Genomic DNA, 17,679 nt, shown 5'->3' with positions numbered 1-17,679 from the left:
AAGGTGGGGAAATTGCTTGAGTCTATAATCAGGGATGGGGTAACTGGTCACCTCGAAATATTTCAGTTGTTCAGGGAGAGCCAGCGTTGATTTGTGAAGGGGAAATCATGCTGATTAATCATTTTTTATATCAATTTAGAGTACACAGTTCTTTTTTTCCCCCAATTAAGGGGCAATTTAGCGTGGCCAATTCACCTACCATGCACATCTTTTTGGGTTGTGGGGGTGAGACCCACGCAGACACGGGGAGAATGTGCAAGCTCCACACAGTCAGTGAACCGGGGCAGGGATCGAACCCGGGTCCTCGGCATCGTGAGGCAGCAGTGCTAACCACTGCGCTGCCCCATGCCTGACTAATTTTATTGAATTTTTTGAAGAGGTGACTAAGGTAATGGACAGGGGAATGTCTATGAATGTTATTCATATGGACTTCCAGAAGTAATTTGATTAAGTCCCACGCAAGAGACTGTTATCTAAAGTGGAAGCCCATGGAGTTGAGGGAAAATTATTGACATGGTTGAGAAATTGGTTGAGTGGCAGGTGACTGAGCGGGGATAATGGGTAATTACTCTAAATTGGCAGGAGGTGACGAGTGTTATACGACAGGGATCGGTGTTGATAACTCAATTATTCACACTATTCATTAATGACTTGAGTAATGGCATAGCAAGTCATATATACAAATTTGCGGATGATACAAAGTTAGGTGGCATTGTAGATGGCCAAGATGAAAGCATTAAATTGCAAGGCGATATAGACAGACTACGTGAAGGGAAATAATTGGGGCAGATGGAAGTGCGAGGTTATCCATTTTGGACCAAAAAAGGGCAGAGCAGCGTACTTTCTAAATGGAGAGCGGTTAGGCACGGTGGATGTCCAAAGAATTGGGGGTTCAGGCGCATAGATCCTTAAAATGCCAGGAAAAAGTGCCAAAAAAAGGACTGATGAAATGCTGGCCTTTATATCTAAAGGACTGGAATATAAAGACATATAAAGGGGTTATGTTGCAGTTATACAAAACCCTGGTTCGACCCTACTTGGAGTACTGAGACCAGTTCTGGGAACCACGTTAGGAAGGATATTTCAGCCTTGAAGGGAGTGCAATGTAGGTTTGCAAAAATGACACCTGGATTACAGGAGTTAAGTTAAGAGGAGACATTATGCAAATGAGACCTGTTTTTGCTAGAACTTTGAAGGTTAAGGGGTGATCTGATCAAAGTATTCAATATATTAACAGGGAAAGACAGGGTAGATAAAGATAAACTATTTCCACTAATTGGAGATTTTAAAACTAGGGGGTACAGTCTAAAAATTAGGGCTAGGCCATTCAGGAGAGAGGTTAGAAAGAACTCCTTCACTCAAAGGGTGGTAGAGGATTAGAGCTCTCTCCCACAAACAGTAGTTGGAGCTAGATCAGTTGTTAATTTTAAATGTGAGACAGACAGGCTTTTGTTAAGCAAAGATATTAAGGGATATGGGCCAAAGGCAGGTATATGGAGTTAGGTCACAGATCAGCCATGATCTCATTGAATGGCAGGATAGGTTCGAGGGGCGGAATGGCCTACCCCGTTCCTATGAAAGTTTGCACAGGTTGGGACTCTTAAGAAAGGTGAAGAGTTAGAGAGTGTCAGATAAATTAATTTAAAATTATCAATGAGTTGGGGTGGTAAAAATGTTACTACTTGTGGGAGAATCATAAACCAGGGCCATAAATACAAGACAATTACTAAAAATGCCAGTAAGGAAGTTAAGGGGAAATTTATTTCCTGAGTGGGATTAGATTGTGGAATGTCCGAAAGTGAATAAGGAAAGAGTACAGATGTTTTTATAAAGAAACTAGACAAGTACACGAGACAAAATGGATTAGAAAGGTACAAAGACCAAACTGAATGGGAAATGGGGAGAAAACTCGGAGACTAAAATTCTACACCATATAGTTGGGGTGAAACTCTGTGACTCAAGCGGTTTTGCTTTGTCAATTTACAAAAAACACGAAACGGTTAAAGTCCATACTTGCATCGTGTGAATGAGTATTGCGATCACATGGCGAAAGGTGGTGTACATCACCCATTTTTATTTACCAATCAGACATGCAATTTGACATAGGTTGACTATTTAGAGATCAAGATGTGACTAGTGACCAACAAAATGGTTGAACTTATAACACAATACCCACCTTAATAAATATAATGGGAGAGTAGACATTAATAGTTAGGATCACTTCTCCAGCTGCAATGGAATCTTCTGGATGACTGGGCTTCCTTCCTACAGTTTGCATTTCCTGGATTACACAAAATAAAGGAAAAAAGCGTCAGACCACTCCTGTAACTAACTGCAGCAGTATCAGACTTTCAAGCTAAGCAGAATTTTGAGATTTTTGAAATTTATCAACATTTAATTCTGCCTCAAAGAACCGCATGACTTACTTCACCTACGATATGAAAAGTTTAACATCCAGTTCCACGCAAATTCACAAGTCCTTTCTGGGTTTAGTGAGTGATAATGGATTAACATTTCCAACTATTTCCTACAGACTAATAAAAAATAAAACCACAGAAAGGTAGGCTTCATGGTAGTGAACATTTTATGTACAAACCACTTGAGTAAACATAAACATAAATAATATACACATTGGCCAGCAACTTGTGCAAGTGAGGGATACCGTATGAACTGCAAACTGCCACAAGTTCCTGGACACATTGTGCTGCTCCGCCGGTTACTTCACAAAAACACAACCTTGCCCTCAACTTTTTCATAATATTGCTGGATTTTCACATTAATTGCCCATTAAACTTGCCACAGGAAATTAAGTTTAGCAATTAATAGCACAAGACAACATTTAACATTGTGCGAAGTGTTGATAAAACAGGAAATATTAGCAAGCCTTGGCAAATTAGGCAGCATCAGCAGAGAGAACAACAGAGTTAAAGTTTAGAATGATCATTTTTGATGAAATGTCACGGATCTGAAACGTTAACTCTATTTCCCGTAACAGCCTCCCCGAACAGGCGCCGGAATGTGGCGACTAGGGGCTTTTCACCGTAACTTCATTTGAAGCCTACTTGTGACAATAAGCGATTTTCATTTCATTTCTCGCTCCAAAAAAATGTTGCCAGAGCATTTCCAGCATTTTGTTTTGATTTCAGATTTTCTTTTACTTTTGTTATCATCATTATTGATGGCCAATCAACCACTCTGGCCCAGAAAGTAAAGAATTAAAAGTACGGAATCTCATTCCTTCAGGTAGTGAATTGTGGGAAATTTTAAAAATATCTTTTATTCTTTTTTACCCTAAATTGCACTTCAGAAGACAACCCCATTTTTCTAGCCCCAAAATTTATGTATTTGCATATACTTGGCATACAAGTCGACAACACCCACCCATTTCAGTCATGGCATGTTGTGCTCTCATTGGTCGTCAACCTAATCTTTCATCCCACAAATGCATGTCTTACTTACTGGTACTTTATAATTGAGCACAAGAGATTAGGCAAGGCGATACAGGTGAGTTCAAGTTACACCCACTGTCTGCATTGGATGCCACTGACATTGCAAAATGACAACTACCCATGCCAGCAGTTCACTGTTATACTCCACATACAAGTTGAGCCCCACTTTTGAAAGGATCGAGGCTTGAATGGTCAAGTTATATGCTGAAATGTATGTTAATTTGTTTCTCATTTCTCTCTCAATCCCAAGTTTTCTTTCCTGCTCTATTTCTCCTTTTGCACCCAACTACTTTAATACACCACCACCGTAATCCATCCTCTGCTTAATTATCAATCAATAAACCTAATTGGTTAAGGAGCTACAAGGCTGTCCCGTCATTTGTCAAGGTGAAAGGTGCACTTGCAGTGAATCCCCAAAGTTTTAATTTTTTTTTTAAACTTTACAAGCTTTTTTCATGCTGAATTTTCATAACTTCAAGGAGCAGTGAGTCAAATAAGCATAAATTCAAATATAATTTGCTGCAAAAATGGTTTCTAAACTAAAACAAACAAAATGATGATAAAAGAAAATAAACTTACATGTTCATAATCAAACGTTTCCTGTCTGCAGGTACGATCATGTACCAAACGTGCCTCTCGCTTTTCAATTACTTTCCTTCGGATTCTGGATAAGAAAATAATTTTAAGGTAAAACAAATATCGAGAATAGTATCGAACTATTTGGCTTCAATGTTCTTCCTGGAAGTCCATCCCAAATGCTGACCATTCTTTGGATGATGAATTTTGACAATGGCCTATATTTGGTCTTCTTTGATATTTTTCTGCCCATGAGTAAAGGTAAAGTCACCATAGACCCAGATGACCATAGGCTGCTTTCCCCTTTGAGGGGGAGGGCTGACTGCTGGTGATTTAACATGAGGATCAAGGTTGAGAAGGCGGGGCCTTCATGAATAACCTCAGCTGGTATGGGAATTGAACCCACACTACTGGCCTTGCATCACAAACCAGCTGTCTAGGCAAGTCAGCTAAATTGGCCCCCAAATATAATTTAAAACAGTCTTTGCTAAAGTTTCTTCATCCACTTGTGTGTATATAAAGCTTGTGTGAGATTTATTTTATATGATTAAACTGGTTTTCAAACTGCTACTTCAAGTAAATAACATTTTCTCTGGATTACGTACTTTTTTTTTAAATAAAGTGAAAGAGGTGGATATTCCCAACAATGTGAACTACTTGCTCCAGATGTATTTTAATAGTTATTAAAATCCTTATAGTATGAAAATATGTTACCAACAACCAAGATGCAATAAGGTTTGTGGAATGGTTATGTTATTGAACTGGCGATCCAGAGGCATGGACTAATAATCCAGAGAATCCAAATCCAAATTCCAGCTTGGCATTTCGAGAGCAAATTCAATGTTGTTCCCCCAAGTCTCAAAATATAAAGTTGGGATCAGAAAAGTGAACACGTAGCTGTTGGACGGAGATTAAAAACCCAACTGGTTCACCAATATGATTTACTTGGATGCTTTAGAGACAGACACCTGCCAGCCTTACCAAGTTTGACCGATACGCGACTCCAGTACAGCACCAACATGGCTGACTCTTAATAGACCTCTGAAGTGGACTAGCAAGCCACTCAGTTGTACTAAAGCAGCTAAAAATGGACAATAAATGCTGTCCTTGCCAGTGATGCCGACAACCGTGGAATAAACTTTCTGCTCCACCTGTCACGATTTAGTTGGTGAATGCGGTTAGGAAAGCAAAGTTGGTAAACATTAGAAATAAGGTATATTTTTAAGTGGGTTCAATTTAATGCTTCTGGGCCTGGAAGGGTTAAACCTATAGTTAGATTCATGTTGGACAAAGGTGTTTTGTATGTGTGGGGGTGGCTTAAGTTCACACTGTGCTTAGAGATGGCATGAAGAATAAATGGGTCAGCAGAGGCATGCAGGCGTTGCTTAGCAGCTGGGGCCTTGTAAGATGGAGAAACGTTGAAACTTTTAAGTTTTAGTTTAACTAATTTGATTGCAGTTGGAGATAGATAACGAGAGAAAAGGCAGCGCTCCCAACTCTGCTAGAAGCAGTTGGTTTTAGAATGCTGGAGAAGGAACATCTCTCTTGGCCTTGCTAGAAGAAAAGCCATACTATTAAGAAAACAGATGCCAGAAACCTAAAGCCCAGCTAGTTGAGGAAACTGGCAAAATTAAGAGAAATGTCCAAGAAGCCTGGAGTTAACGGAACAGAGGGAACTGGGAACCAAAAACGATTACTGTTCAGTAAAGTCAAGAGCTGAAAAGGCACTGGATCATGAGAGACCAGAATCTCCAGTAGGGCTATGATTTGAGAGAAATTACTACAGTTTGGGAGATATTATTTGAAATAATTGTGGAAATCAGTGGCTGGACCTTGGAGTTTGTATAAAAGCCTTTAAAGGGAACCTAAAGGGAGAGGTGTAAAACCTGAAACGAAGCCTTGATGGAAACAGCGATGGGAAAGCATAATTGAAAAGATTTGAAAGTATGTCTTTTGAAAGCGGAATTTGAAATCACTCGTGTGGAAGTTGCAGTTCAGTCAGACAAGGTGACTCACAGTATAAGAATCATCTGGGGGGGATTTTGAGGTGAAATAACCAAACACTCACTTGGGTTCAGAGAGGAGTGTGTCTTATCACAGTCATCCTGTATATTTTAAAGGGATTTTTTGTGTGAATGAGGCCATTGGTGCTTAAGGAGTTCTTTGTAATCCATGTTAATCTTTAAATTCAAATTAAGGGAGGAGTAAAGGAATATTATATTATAACCTCATTTTTCCATGTTTAATAAATGTTTTTCTTCTTGTTAAAACTAATTCGCGGAGGGGCAGCACGGTGCACATTGGTTAGCAATGCTGCCTCACGGCACCGAATTCCCAGGTTCGATCCCGGCTCTGGGTCACTGTCCGCATAGAGTTTGCACATTCTCCGTGTGTTTGCGTGGGTTTTGCCCCCACAAGATGTGCAGGGTAGGTAGATTGGCCACGCTAAATTGGAAAAATTGAATTCGGTACATTAAATTTATTTTTAAAAATTTTTTAAACTAATTTGCGGTTCTCTGACTTTAAAGTTAAAGCTCCGATCTTTGAGCCAGGGTGCCATTCTGGGATCATCTGGTCCAGTTTCCTCCGGGTGCTCCGGTTTCCTCCCACAGTCCAAAGACGTGCGGGTTAGGTGGATTGGCCATGATAAATTGCCCTGAGTGACCAAAAAGGTTAGGAGGGCTTATTGGTTTATGGAGATAGGGTGGAAGTGAGGGTTTAAGTGGGTCGGTGCAGACTCAATGGGCCGAATGGCCTCTTTCTGCACTGTATGTTCTATGTCCTAGTTATAACATCACCTGGGACCGTAACAAAAGTGGGGTCGCTTGTGGGATTTCAAAATGTGGAGAAAGGGTTATTGAATACTGACCAGTAATAATTTGATTGCATATTTTGAAATGTGGAAAGCAAGTTACTGGGTGCTGAATAATAAACTTTGTTCTGTGATTTATTGTTAAATGGTGCGATATGTGAATCCTAAAATAAAAAGTGAAGGGGGGTACTAAGGTACTGGACAAAGGAATTGGATACTGTCCAGGTTAGAATCCAAAATAGCATTGGAAAGACTGATTATCATATCATTTTTATTAGTGTCACAAGTAGGCTTACAGTGTGAAAATCCCCTAGTCACCACACTCTGGCACCTGTTCCGGTACACTGAGGGAGAATTCAGAATGTCCAATTCACCTTACAAGCACATCTTTCGGCACTTAGTGAGAGGAAACCGGAGTACCCGGAGGAAACCTACACAGACTTACCTGTATGCCCAACGTTTTAAGTTGCAAATGTATGTGCTGCATTAAAGGCCATCTGTAATTCGTTATCAGATCAGGATCTAAAGGGAGAAGACCGTGTACCATTATGCCAAGCAGTGTTTTTACAAGGGTGCGACACACAATTGGGGAAGGAATACAGAAATCCTTTTTTAAATAAGCTATGTATTCTACTTAATTGCAGAATTCAAAGTGCAATGGGTTGGTGGGCAGATTTGCCCTTAATGCCACAAGTAGCCCAGGAAAAGGAAATAAATGGGGCAATAAATTCAAGAAAAGTCACTGCATCCAATGTCATCTTACATTACGGCTCATCCATGGTCCAACCTAGATCCAATCCCCATACCAGCTGTGGTCTCCTTGTCTTGCCCATGCTTGGTGCGGAGTGGTGCCCCTCAAGCTATATAAACACTTGTCTCCCTCTCTCTCTCTAACAGTGAGCGATGACTACGACCCCTTGTGGACTTTGGCTAACTACCTATCACAGGACTAGAGGGCTTTCTCAGTCCCTATGGATTCTAGGAAAAGATATTCCTGTCACACAAAAGCCAGGAAGTGTGAGCCCAAGGCCATGCAATTGCTGGGGGTAGAGTGAAAATGGAGACAGTGGACTAAGAGGAGAGATGGTGATAGGTGAGCTCAGGTGGAGAGATGGACAAATATATATTTTTTAAAATACATACGCCAATGTGACGAGCTCTGTATCTTCTGGGATGACTTCTGTATTGGTCTCCTCTTCTGTGCACTTCAATGTATCAACACTGCAAAACAAAGAAATATTTCCATTGGGTGTTGTGTGAACCTGCAATGCAGGATGGCTGTCCGTATTTCACAAATGAGAAAACACTACTGAACACGCCATCCGGAATTAATCTTATAGTGTGTACATAGTTGGAGACGGTCACATTTCCAAATTACATCATTTAGGGGCCTTTATTTTGTCCCTTCTGCCTATGAATTTATCCCAACAAGCAGGGCAAGCATCCCTCGTTGCCAAGATTGGTGAGCCCCAATGACTATACTTTGGGTTCAGGACAGCAAGATGGCCTATACAAACTGTTAATGTCTTCCCAAAAACGTTTGATTCATAATTCATCACCATGTGACCACCCTCAATCAAAACATTTCACAGTATTTGAAGATGTAAGATATCTCCACAGCCACGCCATTTAACCATTATGGTTGCTAGAACGTAGTCCAATTATAAAAGCAATTTTCATCCAATCGTAACTAACTCAGCTCCCAGTAACCTTTGCTTGATGTCAAATTAACCAAAGCACAAAATTCCATTTATTTGAACAGTGCGAGTAGGGGAAAAAAAGATCGAAGGCAAACAATGGAAGTAAATTTCTCTGCCCATGCAACATTAGGATATTTTCACTCATGTCAGAACCTCACTTTGACCACAGCTGTGTCCGACCTTCATGAGAACCTGGGCAGATTACCTTGGTATTACTGCCAAGTCTGATTCACTATATTCTCCCAAAGTCAACAAAGGCAGCCTCCAGCAGAATCCACTGGACACATTATAAACAAGAGCCTTGTCTGGTTTGTCCTTTACTTGCCCTAACAGTCCCTAGTCCTGGTCTATTTCTCACAGCTCAAAAATCATTGAATCTCTTCAGTGCAAGAGGCCATTTGGTCCACCATGTCTACACTGACCATCTGAAAGAGCACCCCACCTAAGCTCAGTCCACACATGCAACCCTGTAACCCCCACCTAACCTTTGGATGCTAAGGGACAATTTATTATGGCCAATCCACCTAATTTGCACACTTTTAGACTGTGGGAGGAAACTGGAGCACCCAGAGGAAACCAATGCAGACACCGAGAGAAAGTGCAAACTCCAGTCACCCAAGGCCGGAATTGAACCCGGGTCCCCAGTGCTAACTACTGTGCCGCCCCTAAATTAAACATCACTGCCAACCTTGAAGAACACATTTTGGCTTTTACAAGTCACCCAAATAAATTAAAAAGCAATTACGTTTTGGAAAGAAAAGCAAATCATTTTAGTCTAAAATCATTAATATTGTGAGAAACACCAAATAGTTAAGCACTATATCAATTTTTGTAAAATCACTGCTATGACTAGAAAAGAAGCCCTCCCTTTTCCATTGCTAGTGCTCAACAGGATGACCCACTTCACTTCAAACTAGAGTCATGTGCCCTATTCTGACATAACAGTCACTTATTAGACATCCTTTTCAAATGTTGTCAAATATTATTTTCGGGCAGTGCTTTGCAACTTTAGAGGATGTCAAGCCTTGGTAGTGTAGGGAAATTTACTGGAATAGTACCAGGGTTCAGGACTTAAAAGTTATGTGGACAGACTAAAGAAACTAGGATTGTTCTCCTTATTGCAGAGATAGCTAAGCAATGATTTAATATAGAGGTGAAAAGAACAAAGATAAAAAGAGATGAAGGGTTTTAATAGAATGAATAATGAGAAGTGAGACTCCCTCCTTCTTGACTTTAGAGTTCTCTATTTGCCAATCTTCAGAATGTGCAATGGATGACAATCATAGAATCGACAGTGCGGAAGGAGGCCATTCAGCCCATCGAGTCTGCACCGGCCCTTGGAAAGAGCACCCCACTCAAGCCCCACACTTCCACCCTATCTCCCTTTATCCCCGTAACCCAAGCCAACCTTCTTGGACACCAAGGGCAATTTAGAAAAGCCAATGCGCCTAACCTGCACATCTTTGGACAATGTTACGCATGTACAAAACCATCTTGAATAGCACAAGTAAGCCCTCCTTAAAGTGTTTAAATCTTACAATCAAAGGATGCTCTGAACGAAGTATGTTATTGGAAGTGACAGCATTGTAGTCAAACACAGAGTCATAACTGTGGCATTATTACACTGGCCAGATCCACAGGAGTAGCTGAACTACATAAAGTAAAATTCAGAACAGCAGTACCCTTCAGACATTCCCCTCAAAACCAAGACTACAATGTAAAAGGATTATAACCAAATAAAACTGTAATCAAAGAAAATGGAGATTGGCCTTGCATCGATGATTTAAATGGACTAAATTCATGAAGAAAAGTGAGCAGGAAAATATAGTAATTGGATCTGTATTAACACAGTAGCCATAGTCAGAAAATGCTACGCATTTGTAGCTTTTTTAAGCTCGCCATCATTGAATTTTTCTTTCCATCTATCTTATTCCAAGGCAGTGAATTGAAAATTCTTAAATGGCATTTATAAGCTAGAGCTGTTCCCCTTGGAGAAGATCAAGAGATTTAATGGAACTGTTCAAAATCATGATGGACCCGGACAAAGTAGATATGGAAACTATTCTCATTGGTGGAAGGAGTGAGAACCTGAGGATAATGATTAAGGTGATTGGCAAAACAAGCAATGGTGATATAAGGCAGCAAGTGATTCGGATCTGGAATGTACAATACGAGTGTCTAGTGAAGGAGATTTAATCTTCAAGAGTATTGGTTAATTATCTGGTAAAAATAACACTGCAAGACTGTGAGAAAAAGTTGGCGAGAGAGATTAGGTGATTTGTTCTTGCTGAGAGTCAGTACAGACTATACAGGCCAAACAGCCTCCTGTGCTGTAAGCATTCTCAGATTCTGAGTTTACACAAGTTCTGAATCATATTCTTTGAGAAATGAACATTTTTAAAAAATGTTTTGGATTGCAGCTGTTATTTCTAGCGCTACCAAATCAATATTCTCAGAAGATTGAACATATGACTAATTGCATTGTAGGGTGGTTTCCTTCGAGCCGGAATGACTAATTGCATTGTAGGAGTCCGAATGTCATTTGTGTGATTATGTGTGAATGGATGAGAAGGAGAACAAAGCAGAAGACCAGACGGGCTCGCTTCGCCTTCCCCACTCCCTCAAACGTTGCTAAGTAAGAAAAGCCTTCTAAAAGATTCTTCTGCAATTTGTTCCCTTATAATGGATTCTAGCTTATCCATTAAGCAGAGAAATTATCTTGGAAGGAGTCTCGAGTGTCCAACCATAAACCAATTCTGTAACAACCATCTTGGGGGTATTATAAGAATCGGCTATGTGAAGTCTTTCTTATATTTTAGTGTGCCAATACCATCAATTGCAAGTTGCAGCATGAATGTGTGCCCTGCTCTACTATAGATATGCTTGTTAAGCAATTAAAGACTTGTAGGTTTACGTGGGGCACTTAGCATTTTTCAGCAGGCAGACTAGTACTGGCCCTGGCTCCTTTATCCTAGTAGGCAGCAGGCGATATTACGGTCCTCTGGGAAGGAAAATATCCCTCACGTGCAAACTTTCAACCAATGAGACAATTTTGCGGTGGTGCTTCTGCAGACTCAAATTCTCGCTTCGGCAACGGTTTTCCCAGTCATTGCGTCTGTGGAGAGAAACAGAGCGGCTTCATTTCCCTCCCTTTTCCTCGTCAGCGAGCTCCAGACATGGCCCTCACCCGCACACCAGCTGCAGCTCCTCCACCATATCGGAGGGGAGGTCCAGCTGCGTTGCCAACTGCTGCTCCACTTGCACCGCCTCCTCGCCCTCCTGTAAGCCCAGGTGCGCCTTCTCCAGCTTCTCCCGCCACAGGCTACCGAAAGAACCGACGCAGAAAACTTTCGAGTTCACGTTCAGCAGCTCGTAGTCCGGAATGCGGCAGAGGCTGGAGGCTCCAGCGGCCCCGGTCCCACTCGGCCCCGCCGCCATGTTGTTTCCTTTGGGCGAAGTGGGGACGGGGGCATTGTGGGGGTTGTAGTCCAATCCGCCGGAAGTGTCGTCACCATACATTCCCAGAGAACAACGCGCCAAGGCCACTCTTAAGGTACAATTGCTGCATCAAAACTAAAAATGAAAAGAGTTCCTTCACCATTGCCGCTGATGAATGTCCTTGAGAGAAGGAAATATCTTGCTCTTATCTAGTCTGACGTGCATATGACTCTAGATCCACAACAATATGGTTGACACAGCCTCTTAACTGCTCTCTGAAATGACCCAACAAGCCACTGTTGCCCACTGTAAAATAGTCTAATCATGTAGGATGGACCGCCTGGCACTGGACATAACAAAGACATAGGCTAAACCAGGCCCCCAAATGTCTCCTCCATAGAATCCCTGCAGTGCAGAAGGAGACCATTCGGCCCATCGAGTCTGCATCCACCCTTTGAATGAGCAGTCCGCCTATTTACAAGTTGTTACCGCTACGGTACCCCTACGGGGCAGCACGGTAGCATAGTGGTTAGCACAGTTGCTTCACAGCTCCAGGGTCTCAGGTTCGATTCCCGGCTTGGGTCACTGTCTGTGCGGAGTCTGCACGTCCTCCCCGTGTCTGCGTGGGTTTCCCCCAGGTGCTCCAGTTTCCTCCACAGTCCAAAGATGTGCAGGTTAGGTGGATTGGCCGTGCTACATTGCCCTCAGTGTCCAAAATTGCCCTTAGTGCTGGGTGGGGTTACTGGGTTATGGGAGGTGTGGGCTTGGGTAGGGTGCTCTTTCTAAGAGCTGGTGCAGACTCGATGGGCTGAATGGCCTCCTGTACTGTAAATTCTATGTTCTATGTTCTACCTGTCCCCATAATCCCATAACCTAACCTGCACGTCCCTGGACATCAAGGGACAATTTAGCATAGCAAATCCACCTCACCTGCAAATCTTTCGACTGTGGGTGGATACCGGAGCACCCGGAGGAAACCCATGCAGACACTGGGAGAACGTACAAACTCCACACAGACAGTCACCCGAGGCCAGAATTAAACTGGTCCCTGGCGCTGTGAGGCAGCAGTGCCAGCCACAATGATGCCGCACACCACCATCATAGACTCCAGGCCTGCGTTTGGAGGCTTGATATAGTGCAGGCCTCTGGCAATTGGAGGAATATTGGATACGACCTAGATGCTAAGCCCCAGATTAGTGACAAGCCTCTGGAGTCGCCGGTCAAGCAGCAGATGCTGGATGTGCAACACCAGGTACGGAGAATTAGCAGGGATTCCAGGGGCAGTGGATTCCTCCACCAGTCCATCCAGAGCATGAGTGGTGCCTTCACACACTCTTCAGAATACACGGCTTCTTCCGTTTAGAGACCGCCGTCTGTCAAGGAGGGCCAGGCCCAGCTGTTTACTGGTGGGTACTGGGTATGTGTTCTGACCGATACTCCATCACCTGTCTCTGAGTTCCAGTGGCCAGAGCCAAGGCAAGAGGAGTAAAGCCAGCTGGAGTTGTAGTCAGGTTCTGGTTCCTCTCAGGAAAGTAGGAAGGGCCAAAAGGACCTCAGGGTAACAGATAAGCAGTGCTGTCACCAGCAGGGAGCACCTCACAGGATGCTTCTATGGAGACAGCCTCTCGTTTGCCCCTCTGCCATTGTCACAAGTGCCTCCGAGTGCCACAGTGACAGATGAGCCTCCTGCCTTTGTGCAATAGACCCCCATCAAGCTGGGGTTGCCATGATTTCAGTTGAACCGAGGATACCTGCCAAGGTCATCCCAGGCAAAGGGACTTGAGGGTCAGCAACCTGTCTCCAACGCAGTTGCCAGTAAGGTGGAAGTGTGGACCACACTAGAGCCCAGAAAAGATTTAAGAAACCAGCGCACGAGTCACACAGTGGTTCACAAGGGTAATTGCATAGTTTTGTTAGGTCTGAAATTTCTTGATTTACTTTGTTAATAAATAATCTTTCTTTGCACCTACAGCTCCGGCTGCATTAGTGTTTCATGTTTGTGATGTGCTAGTTTTGACTTGGATTCACTGCATGCACTTATGAGAGTTTGTGTTCGTGGACTCCTCTGATTGGCAAATGCAGAGGCTGCCCTGCTGTTGATGAGTGGGAGATACCAAGAGAAGGTGAGGGTGATCAAGGTGGTCCTGTAGATCAAATTACAGATTGCTAGTTAAATCTTTGCTCATTAATGAATTTTGCATCTCCCTGACATCCAAAGCATCCTATGCACCAGCTTGTGCATTGCTCATTCTCTTCATCATCCATCTCATCCTCCTCATCACAGGATGGGTTTAGCTCCATAGATCCTCCTCTGCCAGGCCTCTCTTCTCTGGAGCACTAGGTTATGGAAGGCACAGCAAACCATGACCATATGTGAGATTCGAGCAGGAGAGTATTGGAGAACATCAGATGACCAATCCAAACATCAACATCTCATGCATTGGCCCTGTTGAAAATGTAGCTTTTGTTGTAGCTCATATCCGGACCAAGGCTTGGATTTTGGAATGGGGTCATGAGCCATCGCTTCAGAGGGTATCCATTCTCATCCAGAAGCCAGTATTCTAAGTATCGGTGCATCATGCCTATTTCAAGCATATCATGCGTACACCTACATTATCCTTAGCCAATGGCACATCCAAGCTGCACATGGAATGGTATATGAATGCCACTGTGCCACATGTGTGCAATCTATTACTCCTCACACCATTGGAAATCCTGCAATGTTAGCAAAGTCTATGGCTCCGACTGCCATTGTCATCGGTAAATTAAGTGAACTCATGGGCGTGGCTGAATATTGCATCTGTTAAAACCTTAATATAATAATGTGCTGGCTGTGGTCTCCAGTAGATGCTTGAAAAGACCTTGAGATGAAAGAAATCAAGGCCACTGCGACCTTCAGTGCCACAGGCATAGAATGTCCACCCAACACAATTTGAGCCAATCTCCCCAGTGAATACGTCACACAGTGATGTGACTCTCTAGAGAGACACAGTTCTGTAGGCGCCCTTTCCTGACAATGTATGCCAGTGAAGGCTCACAGTGATTACTAAAGTAATTTGCAAAACTAGCAAACTCTTCCACCTTCTCCCGCCAACTCTTCTGCTAAAGCGAGGCCCCAGGTGCGATCCGGCTCTGGGTCACTGTCTGTGTGGAGTTTGCACATTCTCCCCATGTTTGCATGGGTTTCGCCCCCACAACCCAAAGATGTGCAGGCTAGGTGGATTGACCACACTAAATTGCCCCTTAATTGAAAAAAAAATTAATTGGGTACTCTAAATCTATATTTTTAAAAAACTCTTCTGCTAAAGTCAGTCATAGTCCCGCTTGCTGCCTTTTAATCCACATTTGTAATGTCCCCTCATACCTGGTCTAACTCTCTCCAAATGTTTTTCCTGTGACCCCACCAAAACACCCCATGAGTACCGTAAAATCTCACTTTATTGGCCTGTCAACAAGCTTAATAGCTTGTAAAAACTAATTAGCTTGTTTTAAAAAAAGAATTATTCAAACGTTTTCCAATTTTATACATAATACCAAAACAACACCCGATATACTCCACTGAAAAAACAAACCCCCTAGACCCCTCCCCACCCCGTGCACCCCCCATCCACCTCCCCCATCACTTTTAGTAACTAACGGTGACCAGCTCTTTGAAATACACAATAAACGGCTGCCATCTTCTGTAATAACCCTCAATTGCTCCCCTCACGGTGTACTTGACTTTCTTGAGGTATAGGAACTCCATCATATCTCCCAGCCACACTAAGACACTGGGTGGAGAAGCTGACTTCCATTCATCAGCACTCGCCTCCAAACAATCAACGAGGCGAAGGCCAGGACATCGGGCCCTACATCTGTCGATATCTCCGGCAAGTCTGACACCCCAAACATGGTCACTAAGGGACAGAGCTCCAGCTCAATTTTCAGAATCACCGACATGGTTCGAAAGAAGGAGACCCAGACCCCACAAGCTTAGAACACGATCAAAACATGTGCGCAGCGCTTTAAATAGCTCGTTAATCAGTATTTAAAAAATGTTGGGCTGCTTTCCAATTTTGTGATGATGTGAGGTTAGTGTGGAGGTAGGGGCAGCTTGCAGTGGTGCTGATTTACAAACATAAAATTCATCCTTTGGTGTTACTGTCCTATGACCTGGGAAAAATAGTAACATGAGGCTCAGGGTTTAACACAAGATTCTAACTTTACAGCATTAGTTGCATCAGTATGCAGGAAAAAGTCTTATTCATTTTCTCCAATTGTTCATTGTTCCAACTAGGATATTTGAAATGCCTATCATTTACTACAAAATGCAGCATGAATCCGGAGGTTGATAAGTGGAACCATTGCAAACCCATACAACAATCAATTCTATCATGTTATATCAGACACTGTTTACTGAAAGCTGAAGAACAGTCTTTCATGTTCAGTCATTTTAAATTTAATCATACAAATATACGTCAAAGTTGAGCAATAGGAAGCAGCTAATGACCTACATTTATAAATGGGCAGAACATTAACCTACAAAATTTAATATGGGAACCATACACACTCTATACATGTCGTAGAAATAAGGAGGTTAAAAGAAATAATTGGTAAACATGGCACTTAATATGTCAACTCGACATCAGTCTCAATATAATGGTAACATCTTTAATTCTGTAAGAAGTCTTACAACACCAGGTTAAAGTCCAACAGGTTTGTTTTGAATCACTAGCTTTCGGAGCACTGCTCAGGTGAGGAAGGAGCAGCACTCTGAAAGCTAGTGATTCGAAACAAACCTGTTGGACTTTAACCTGGTGTTTTAAGACTTCTTACTGTGCTCACCCCAGTCCAACGCCGGCATCTCCACATCATCCTTAATTCTGAGTCAGAGGATTATGAATTCAAGTCTCACTCAAGAGATTCAGCATTTCATCTAGACTAGCACATAAGCTATACTGAGGTGCTGCCTTTGAATGAGACATTAAATCAAGACATCTGCTCTCTTGGATGGATGTAAAAGATCTCATGGCACTATTAGTAGAAGCCCACCTTAGGTATCCTGACTAATGTTATTCCTGAAGCAACATCACTAAAAGGTTTATCTGAACTCGTCACTGCTATATGCAAACTGCCTGCTATGCTTCCCTACATTAAAATAGTGACACTTAATTGTCTTTAAAGCACTTTGTCACATTCTGAGATCATGAAGTGAACTATGTAGATGACAGTTATTTTTTCGGGACAGAGTTGTAACCAGCAAAGCAAAAGAAAGAACAAATAATTAGATTATCAATCACAAGAAATTTGCAAAAACTGTCTCTCACTTTGTTGAAACCACACCAGTGCTTACTTTTGGTTAACAAAGCACAGAAAAAAGACTTAAGCTCTGGAACTGTTGCAGAACAAGTCAACAAGACTGATCCCAGGGTCAGAGAACTGGATAATGAGGCAACACTAAACAATTGGGACACTTGGGGTCTTATATCAAAGGATTGTGCAGATTCCACACCTTGTGGGCAGTCCGCTCCTCCAAGATTGCCACCCAGACAAAGGCTTATCTTTACTCTCCTTTGTGAAATAGATCTAATGTACACTTGGAAGGCGTATATTTGTCTTGGAGCTGGCACACATCTAACGATGGCTTCTCTTTCCATTCTCCCATCATGTGTCCTAAAGTTCCAGCTTTAATCTCCTATTATTCAGCATCCATTATATGATGTTT

General features: G+C 42.4%; 1 protein-coding gene across 2 annotated transcripts in view; it reads right to left on the bottom strand.

Annotated features, from left to right (window-relative positions):
• snapc3 (small nuclear RNA activating complex, polypeptide 3) overlaps positions 1–12,000 on the bottom strand; it is a 46,738-nt gene extending 34,738 nt beyond the window's left edge. The window contains exons 1-4 of one of the 2 annotated variants that reach the window (XM_072517060.1): positions 11,725–12,000; positions 7,981–8,058; positions 4,029–4,113; positions 2,177–2,281 (exon numbers count right to left, since the gene is read on the bottom strand). In XM_072517060.1, the coding sequence (XP_072373161.1) occupies positions 2,177–2,281; positions 4,029–4,113; positions 7,981–8,058; positions 11,725–11,975 (519 nt within the window). In that variant the 5' untranslated portion in view covers positions 11,976–12,000. The remainder of the gene's footprint in view (positions 1–2,176; positions 2,282–4,028; positions 4,114–7,980; positions 8,059–11,724) is intronic. The other variant, XM_072517059.1, reaches the window with a different exon arrangement.
• Between the last annotated feature and the right edge of the window lie 5,679 nt (positions 12,001–17,679).

The sequence above is a fragment of the Scyliorhinus torazame genome, chromosome 9 (genome assembly GCF_047496885.1).
Source record: "Scyliorhinus torazame isolate Kashiwa2021f chromosome 9, sScyTor2.1, whole genome shotgun sequence".
NCBI classification, from domain to species: domain Eukaryota; kingdom Metazoa; phylum Chordata; class Chondrichthyes; order Carcharhiniformes; family Scyliorhinidae; genus Scyliorhinus; species Scyliorhinus torazame.
This window is presented reverse-complemented; position numbering and strand designations above follow the sequence as displayed.